Source organism: Leucoraja erinacea, chromosome 31 (assembly GCF_028641065.1).
Source record: "Leucoraja erinacea ecotype New England chromosome 31, Leri_hhj_1, whole genome shotgun sequence".
Taxonomy (NCBI): domain Eukaryota; kingdom Metazoa; phylum Chordata; class Chondrichthyes; order Rajiformes; family Rajidae; genus Leucoraja; species Leucoraja erinaceus.
In genome coordinates, this window is record NC_073407.1 from 10,318,308 (window position 1) to 10,328,047 (window position 9,740).

Genomic DNA, 9,740 nt, shown 5'->3' on the forward strand with positions numbered 1-9,740 from the left:
GGTTTCCTCATCTCGGTCCTAAAAGATTTCCCCCTTATCCTTAAACTGTGACCCCTTGTTCTGGATTTCCCCAGCATCGGGAACAATCTCCCTGCATCTAGCCTGTCCAACCCCTTAGAATATTGTAAGTTTTTATAAGATCCCCCCTCAATCTTCTAAATTAATCCTCAACGTTGAGGATTGGCTGAATCTCAAGTCTCCTATTCCTACGGCTCAGTGTCTTTGTACATTGGCATGTAACCATGCATTAACAATGCCTGTGATACAATATATAATGCAAGCCAGTCTATAAAAGCACTGGACCTCTGAAATATATTTCATCATTTCAAAGCATTAAAGAAGTCTTAGATATCAAAGAGTGAAAAATGATGTCTCTCGCTGTCGGGGGACCAGAACACAAGATTTTAACTAAAAGAATATGAGGGAATGCTTTAATGTCGAAAATTATGAAATTATTGAGTAATGGTCATTAGCTTTTCAGGCAGAAACCTTAACATCAGTTAAATAGGGAATGGAAAACATATTAGAATAGGGAGAATATAAATGGATAATGGGGAAAGTTGAAAGGAATGGAATTGCAGTGCTTAGCTGCAGATAAAGAGCAGGCATTGATACTGGTCATACAAGAGTCTGCAGGTGCAAAAAAAAAAGCTGCTGGAGGAACTCAGCAGTACCCGTGAAGGAAAATGGACAGGCGATGTTTTGGATCGGGACCCTTCTTCAGGTCTGGTCTTCTGCCCATTTCTGTCCACAGATGCTGCTTGACCGGCTGAGTTACACCAGTACCTTGGTTTTTTTTTTCCCCCCTGATCCTGGTGAATAAGGCTGCATAGTTTTCCTCCAAGGTTGTGTGACTTGTTTTGAGGAACGCGTTCTACTCGATGCTCTAATTGTACCTTGTTGCAAAGGCTGTCACAATGGAGAGCGAAGGACCATTCAGTTAAATTCTCAGTTGCAATGAAGCCTGTTGTTCATTGTATGACAAGATGATGGATTGTTCAAAGCCTTATTTTAACTTTTAAGCACTCCATTCCCAAGCATCTTTCATGAGAAGGAAATGAGCCACACTTCCACCTTGCATTGTCGTCTTCGGAAACATGTTTGCTTGATAAACACAGCTTTCATTACAATTGTGGAGAATTGCTCTGCCTACTCCGATAATGTCTTTTGCTGTTATGAATGCGGTTGCAAAGACAAAAGTGTTGTGAAAAGGACTGTCAATACAACGGTGAAAGTTTGTACCATTTTCCTTGCGTCTTTGTGAGCTATAATCTGTGGCAGCACGCTGGCACGCTAATGTTACAGTGGTACAAACTCTGTTTCTGTCCTGACTCATTGCGATGAAAAGTAATTAGTCCATGAAGCCATTAACAACGCACAAGCCCGAATCAGTAGGCTGTTTAGAACATAGAACAACGCACATGAACAGGCCATCCGTCCCACAATATCAATGCTAAATATGATAGCACTGGTGTTGCCCCGATTGCTAGTGGGGTAGCCTTGAATAATTGTCCCAATGGCCTAAAACCAATCCCATAGCAATGGATTCTGGAGTAACAGAAAAGATTGGTGCTGGTAATTGATTTTGATTTATTTTTTTCTCTGCTCAAGATGGATGAGAGGGGAAAACAATTAAACCTCCCTGGCTTGGAAAATGCTTGTGTTTGAACCTCAGACTTCTCTGGTCCGTACTCGCCAAGCCTTGCATAGAGCAAGCAAGCTATAATTAGGCCAACATAAAATGCTTTCTTTTGTTGCACATCTGTCGTGTGTGCATTACGGTTTCCAAGCTATCAGATTAAAGATAAAATCTCGCCATCAATATTTGAAAGTCAACCATGTCAGAAAATGCATAGTTTGGACTATGGGTTATGTTTATCCAGTGTTTCAAATTCTCTATTCCCATTGTTTTCCACATGTGCTGTATATAGAAATATCCTAGATTTTGAGCCATTTTCAATTCAATTGGAACGTGTTTTAGAATCGTTTTTTTGTTGCTCCAACAATCATGTTACAACAGTTAGACCATCTTGCAACTGCCAGCTAATGCGTAGAAGATTAACTCATTGAGCACTACATTTTTCATAACGCTTTTGCAGAAGATTGAAAGGTCAAGGATGAAAACAGGCCCTTCGACCCACCGAGTCCATGTTGGCCATCAGTCACTCATTCACACTAGTTCTATGTATTACCACTTTCTCATCGTCTCCCTACAAACTTGGGGGAATTAATCAAGGCCAATTAACCTTCAAACCCGCATGACTTTGGGACGTGGCACTGGGAGTAAACTGGAGCATCCGGAAGGGACTCGTGCTGTCACAGGGAGAACGTACAAACTCCACACAAATAGCACCGAGGTCATGATTGAACCCAGCTCTCTGACACTGTGTGGCAGCAGCTCTACCAGCTGCACCACAGTGCCGCCCCAACAGCTAAATAGGAATAGGTTAGAAAAATCTTTGAGCAGTGCTTTCTTGTAGACAAAATGGCGCTGGTGCACATGCATATAATAGACATACATGTCACATGTCTGAAAAACTAAATAATGAGATTTAACTTTTTAGAGGTGTCGGCATGTACAATCACAAAAAAACCACTGATTTTGCGTACTGCACGTTCATAATGACAGTCAAGATCGAGTCGTGCTTTCTTCCTTTGTGGAAATCAGAATGTATTGGTCAAGTCTGTCATTAATCAGGTACAGCCACATTTCTTGACAAAGTGCCTGCATCATGGAACTGCGAGTTGCCAGTTTTCTCAGAACAGCTAAATAGGAATTACTCCTGGCTAATAACACTTCAATGAAAATATGAATGCATTGAATAGAAAAAAGTATTTGTAACAAGGTTTGCTGTTCTACTACCATTGTAACAGATTTAAGCTTCACAGCTGTAGAAAATTTGTTCTACGGTTAATGGTAGTATGGTGGCTTATCTTTTTTTCAATTCTACACCCGCTTCTCTGTAGCCATTGATATATAAAGATACTGGTATACTCTTTTCACCGCCAAAATGGCAAACTGAGCTTCCTTATTACATTCTGATTTCTCTTTGTGTTTGAATAAAAGGAAACTAGTCTGTCAAAACAAGCCAGAACAAGATGTACAATGTCGGCGACAAGTGATGACAGCACAACACTGAAATATTTTGTCTCGGAATAATGTTTGTATTTCATTCACTGCTAAAAACATTGAGTTACTGTATCCGTTTACTACTATTCACTGCTACATTCAGAAGGTAGTTAATGCTTTAACCCCTATTCCTCTTCCGCCAGAAATCTGTTTGTATAAAAATAGTGAAAATATCCCTATTTAAGTTGTCTACTACAGTTTAGAGATATAGCGCGGAAATAGGTCCTTCAGCCCACTGAGTCCGCACCGACCAGCAATCCCCGTACACTAGCACTATCCTACACACTAGGGACAATTTACAATCATTACTGAAGCCAATTAACCTACAAACCTGTACGCCTTTGGAATGTGGAAGGAAACCGGCACACCCGGAGAAAACCCACACGTGCACTGTGAGAACGTACAAACTACGTACAGACAGCACCCGTAGTCAGGATCGAACCCGGGTCTCTGGCGCTGTAAGGCAGCAACTGTACCGCTGCACCACCGCTGCCCGTTACTTAATGTTTCTGGAAAACTTCCCTGAATTGTCTGAATATAGGTCTGGATCTCATAGCCATTAGGTTTTTATTATTTCCCACCATATTCAATAGTGTGGGGGACAATGGGCAATACTGTTGCATCAGAGTTTTCCTTTATTCTAGGCTAGGTTAACAGGTACATTCTGCTGGCTTTTTGTCTTAGACAAAAAATCTTGCTATCTATTTTCACAGCTACATATTCTGTTCTAGACCCAACTATGATGTGAGTTTTCTGTGATCACGAAAGCTAGCTAAACATAAAACAAGTTAAAAAAAAAACCTACGGGAACATTTTCTCACATCCAATTTACTAACAAACTAATTTAACATAGTTTTAAAGAGGGAACTGCAGATGCTGGAGAATCGAAGGTTACACAGAAAAGCTGGAGAAACTCAGCGGGTGCAGCAGCATCTATGGAGCGAAGGAAATAGGCAACGTTTCGGGCCGAAACCCTTCTTCAGACTGATCAGGGGTGGGGGTGGGTGGGGACAAGAAAGGGAAAAGGAGGAGTAGCCGGAAGGCTGGAGGGTGGGAGGAGACAGCAGGGGAGCTGAGGAAGGGGAGGAGACAGCAAGGACTAACAGAATTGGGAGAAGTCGATGTTCATGCCCCCGGGGTGCAGACTCCCCAAACGGAATATGAGGTGCTGTTCCTCCAATTTCCGGTGCTGCTCGCTGTGGCCATGGAGGAGACCCAGGACAGAGAGGTCGGAGACGGAGTGGGAGGGGGAGTTGAAGTGCTGAGCCACCGGGAGGTCAGCTAGGTTATTGCGGACCGAGCGGAGGTGTTCGGCGAAACGACCGCCCAACCTCCGCTCGGTCCGCAATAACCTAGCTGACCTCCCGGTGGCTCAGCACTTCAACTCCCCCTCCCACTCCGTCTCCGACCTCTCTGTCCTGGGTCTCCTCCATGGCCACAGCGAGCAGCACCGGAAATTGGAGGAACAGCACCTCATATTCCGTTTGGGGAGTCTGCACCCCGGGGGCATGAACATCGACTTCTCCCAATTCTGTTAGTCCTTGCTGTCTCCTCCCCTTCCTCAGCTCCCCTGCTGTCTCCTCCCACCCTCCAGCCTTCCGGCTACTCCTCCTTTTCCCTTTCTTGTCCCCACCCACCCCCACCCCTGATCAGTCTGAAGAAGGGTTTCGGCCCGAAACGTTGCCTATTTCCTTCGCTCCATAGATGCTGCTGCACCCGCTGAGTTTCTCCAGCTTTTCTGTGTAACCTAATTTAACATAGTTTTCCATTTGCTTGCCAACATTTTTCCAAAAGAATTTACCAGTGTTTGCAGTTTGAGAGCTACTAATTTAAAAGTAGTCATTATTTCAGTGTCAGCGTATGTCCTATCTTTTTAGTTGGCAAGGGAATTATGAGTAAAGTATCAGCAAAGTTTGTGATCTAAGCTGAGATTTCTAGATTATGAGCCCTTTCAATAGAAATGTGAAACATTTCCCCAGGATCTCAAATGTTTTTATTTGTAAATGTAAAAAATTGTAAATTTTCAAATGTTTTGTTTCCCTACTTCTCTTGTGAAGGTTAATTTTTACTAGAATATTGTTTTAGACATACAGCAGCCTCTAATTCCTTTGTCCAGTGACTTCTTATTAATGTCATAGATATAATTGAGTTATACAGCACGTAAAAGAGGCCCGTCAACCCAACTAATCCATGTGGACTGAGGTGCCTCCCTGAACTAGTCCCATTTGCCCATGTTTGCCGCAAAGCCCACAAAAATGTCCTATCAATGCACCTTCCAATGTCTTTTACCTTTTGTAATTGTGCCTGCCTCACCATTTTCTCTGGCAGCTCCTTTCATATACATAGCATCCTCTTGGAGAAAACGTGCCCTCTTTAAATCTTTCCCCTCGCCTCTCACTTTAATCGAATCGCTCAGACTGGGAGAAAGATTGTAACCATCCACCTTATCTGTGCCTCTTATGATTTTAAAGACCTGAATATACCTTGTAATTGGAACAATTGCATTATGATCAGGCACAGGAGCAAGACAGTTACGTTACTAATGAAAACAAAAATGCTGCAAGCGCTCACTCAGTCAGTCAGCATTTGTGAATGGCGAAACCAGTCAACTCTTTGTGTCAGCAACCCTCCCTCAGAATTATAGGATTACATTACTAAATTAGTAATCCGGTGGTTAAGATGCAAGTTTCAATCTGTCCCTGTCAAATGGGAAATATACATTGTCAATTCTGGTATTTAATTGAAAAACGGCTGATTTCAGTAACATTGAAAATGAAGTTCAGGTAATTCTAGTCTGTCATAAAATGTTCTTTCAAGAAGGAAATCTTAGTCTTATTGTGACCCATATTGTGGTTGAGTCTTGCAACCCTCCAGAAGGCCTGGCAGATCAAACATTTCAGGGGCATTTCACAATTTATTCTTTTGCCTCTGATCCGGTGTTGGATTACTCACAGATTATTATTTCCTCATTAGGCTACAATGGAGCTGTCATAAAATATCAATGTGTTCTCCCGCAGTATTCAAACAATAGGATTCTGACAGACAGTACAGAATTATGAATCATCGACGTCTTGTCCAGTGGTGGTGTTACTTGCTCGGAGTTGCAAAGTCTCCTTTCCCGGAACCTGGGTATACCCAAGAAAAGACACAAAGTGCTGGAGTAACTTGGCAGCACTTTTGGAGAACATGGAGACGTGACGTTTCAGATCGGAACCCTTCTTCAGACTTACAGAAGGGAAGCTGTGAGAGGGTCTCAGATGACTCGGTGAGAGCACAGGGCAAGTATTTGGAATGGGAGGGTGGGAGGGTGACATTCCAAGATGCTCCAACTAAGCTACTCCCGTTTGCCCATATTTGGCCCATACCCCTCTAAACCTTGCCAAGTACCTGTCCAAGTGTCTGTTACATGCTGTTATAGTACCTGTCTCAACTACTTCCTCTGGCAGCTCATTTAATGTGTCCACCATCTTCTGAGTGAAAAAATTGCTCCAGATTTAAATCACATTAAATCTTTCCCCTCACACCTTGAACATATACGTTCATAAATTGTTGGAGCAGAATTAGGCCATTCAGCCCATATGTCCCCTTGATTCGCCCCACCCTGGGTAAAAGACTCTCCATTCCCCTCATAATTGTATACTTCGTCCTCCTCATAATTGTATACTCCTCTATAAGATCTCTCCTCAGCCTCCTGCGCTTCAAATTCTAGCTTACCCAATCTCTTCCTATACTGTAGCTCAACCCCTCAAATCCTGGCAACATCCTCGTAACGCTTCTCAGCACCCTTTCCAGCAAGCCACTGAACTGTGCCAGGAGATTTGACCAAGGCCTCTTTAAATGGAGAAGTCATATGCCCGCGGTCCCTGGTATGAAGGACAGAGGACATTGCCTTTAATTGTCCTCTTGTTTTCTTTTGCTCTGCGTATAAAAGACTTGTAGCAGCTCGCTGCTTATGTGCATGGTACTTGCTCCCAACTCCAAGCTTTCATTTGTAAAACTTTCCCCATGCCATACCAAAAACAAAATGCTGATCGTGCCTCAGATAGAAGAGATAGAAGGAAAAATTGGAAGACCCTGATCACTTCTTCTGCACATCTGTCAGCATGTGGATTTTGAGAAGGATTGCTGGAGAGTTAAGTTTGTAACAAATCCATCCCTAATGGACTTGAAATAGGGTCCCGACCCGAAACGTCACCTATCCATGTTCTCCAGAGATGCTGCCTGATCCTCTGAGTTACTCCAGCTCTTTGTGTCCTTTTGTGTAAACCAGAATCTGCAGTTCCTTGTGTCTGTGTTTTTCCACCCCTGGTGGATGATTATTTGATGAGGAGCAACTACCAAATAGGTTGAAAGGATGGTGAAAAGCAATGCTGGAACCCAAGCTTCGACGGCGAGCCAATTATCTTGTACATGCTCTAAGAGCTCTAATGCAATATTTCTATTTAAGTTTGTATTAAATTGGCAAGAAGTGGCAGTATGGACACCAAGTTTCATTGCTTGATACATACTGTTACTGCTGGTTTCTCGTGAAATAATTTGCAATTGATTGATGAGCAATTCTGTGCCTAGTACATAATAAAATAAATGTCTAACACAATTAGAAAGAAATCTGGGTTTGATTATGCGGTCCTTTTTTAGTTCATTGGCTTTAGTTCAACTCACACATTTTTCTTATAACTTTTTACCTGTTTTTTTCTTTTCATTGATATCAGATCATAACGTCTTCAATTTTATTTGTCCTGGTTTCAGCTGATCAGTCTGATATTTTAGAAAACATTTTCACTGAACGATTATGAAAACATATCTAATTCAAGCTTTTCAAAACCTGAGATTAAAAAAAAAAAAATTGGTTTGCAACCACTCCCCAGAGCATTAATTTAAGGTTTCTGAAATAAATTGCCTCAAACCACTGAAAAATGTGTTCAAAGAGGCAGAACTTTAGTTCTTTTAGTTTTTTTTTCCTTTCTCCTCTGCAACGCAGTGGTTTATCCCTGTGTTTGTAAGGGGACTTTGCTGGCAATTCGCAGTGGGATCAAAGCTGCTCGGACTGAGTCTAACTTCCTGATACTCTTGGTGAAAGAGGTAAACGTTTCCATGTTCTGGGCAAATAGATTAGCCGGACGGAGACGGAACAGTCAGCTGCAAGCAATTATTTCTGCTAATGCCCTTTACCTTTTGATCTGGTTCACAGACAACGGTGGCCGTCACCCAGGCCATAAGGGAAAGTGGAATGAACCTGAACCCTGAAGTGGATGGGACTCTGATCAGGGTGCCAATTCCTAAGTAAGTAATTTGAAGGTTATGCCTCAGGTTTTGTTCCCTGTCTGCTGATTGTCATTTACACGGCAGTTGCTGGCAAAATTACTTAAGGCCAAAAAAATTGTTTTTGAAATGTGATGTGCATTTTCTTTCTTACTGGTTATTTCTGTAATAAATGTCATGAAAATAATGTGAATTAAATATTTTACCTTCCCCCTCGCTCTAATTTAGAATGGGTCGTATACTCCAGAGAAATGCTGACTAGTGGGAGTGTGGACATTTCTGTAAACATTTCAGAAAATAATGTGAATTAACTATTTTACCTACCCCCTGTTCTGGTTTAGAATGTGTCGTATAATCCAGAGAAATGTAGAGGTTTAATTTCGTTTAGTTTAGATACAGGCCCTTTCAGCCCACCGTGACCACGCCGACCAGCGATCCCCGCACATTAACACTATCCGATACCCGCTAGGGACAATTTTTACATTTACCAAGGCGATTAACCTACATACCTGTACGTCTTTGGTGTGCAAATTTCTGTATAAACTTCAGAAAACAATGTGAATTTAATATTTTACCTTCCCCGTGTTCTGATTTAGAATATGTTGTATATTCTGGTAAAAAAAGGTAGAAATGTGGAACTGTTAAATTTATGTATTTGGTCAAAACAGTTTAATTCAATTACGCTGATTGATAACTCATTAAGAAAGTCCAATTGTATTGTTGGTTTTCAATAATTGTATTGGCTTTTGAAAATGTTCTAAGTATTTCATGCAGAACTATCTTCAATGTATGTATAATTCAGTGGGAAAATTCAAACTCTGATCGGTAACAACATCGAAATGGAAGACGATCTCGTGTCTTGATGGTGTTATTGAGAGGCAGAATGTAAGTGAGGAAAATGATAGCAAAGTTATTTTGTAGGAAGCCCGGGAGTAGAGAATGTGGGAGAGTATACGTTGAAATGGGTCAGAACAGGAAGATATGATGGTGTTCAACAGGTTGATGGACAGGTCCTGCGATGAATGGCGATTCAGGAACATTATGAATGATAAAGTAGTCCAGGCACAATGACTTCCTTTTGGTTCATGGTATGTGAGAAAGATTGAGAATTAACGGAGAAAAGCAGAACCAATTTGGAGGTGTTAATTTTGTGGAGGAGAGGGAATTTGGAACTGGAATGATGAATGGAATGGATGATTCTGACTGAAGATTTTGAAGAGATGAGTGATGTTGTGGTCCTGAAAGAGGGAAAAGTATTGGCTGTAAATTTAATTTTATGAAGTGATTTTGTTAGAGGCTTTCTGAAAGTTCAAGCAGGCCATCCTCTTAGACTTCTTCTGAAAACCTC

The 9,740-nt window shown here is 41.7% G+C and overlaps 1 protein-coding gene across 2 annotated transcripts in view; it reads left to right on the plus strand.

Annotated features, from left to right (window-relative positions):
• Nucleotides 1-9,740, plus strand: part of mrrf (mitochondrial ribosome recycling factor) — a 197,392-nt gene that overhangs the window by 172,783 nt on the left and 14,869 nt on the right. For both annotated transcript variants that reach the window (XM_055659896.1, XM_055659895.1), the window contains one exon: nt 8,322-8,413. In XM_055659896.1, coding sequence (XP_055515871.1) covers nt 8,322-8,413 — 92 coding nt within the window. The remainder of the gene's footprint in view (nt 1-8,321; nt 8,414-9,740) is intronic.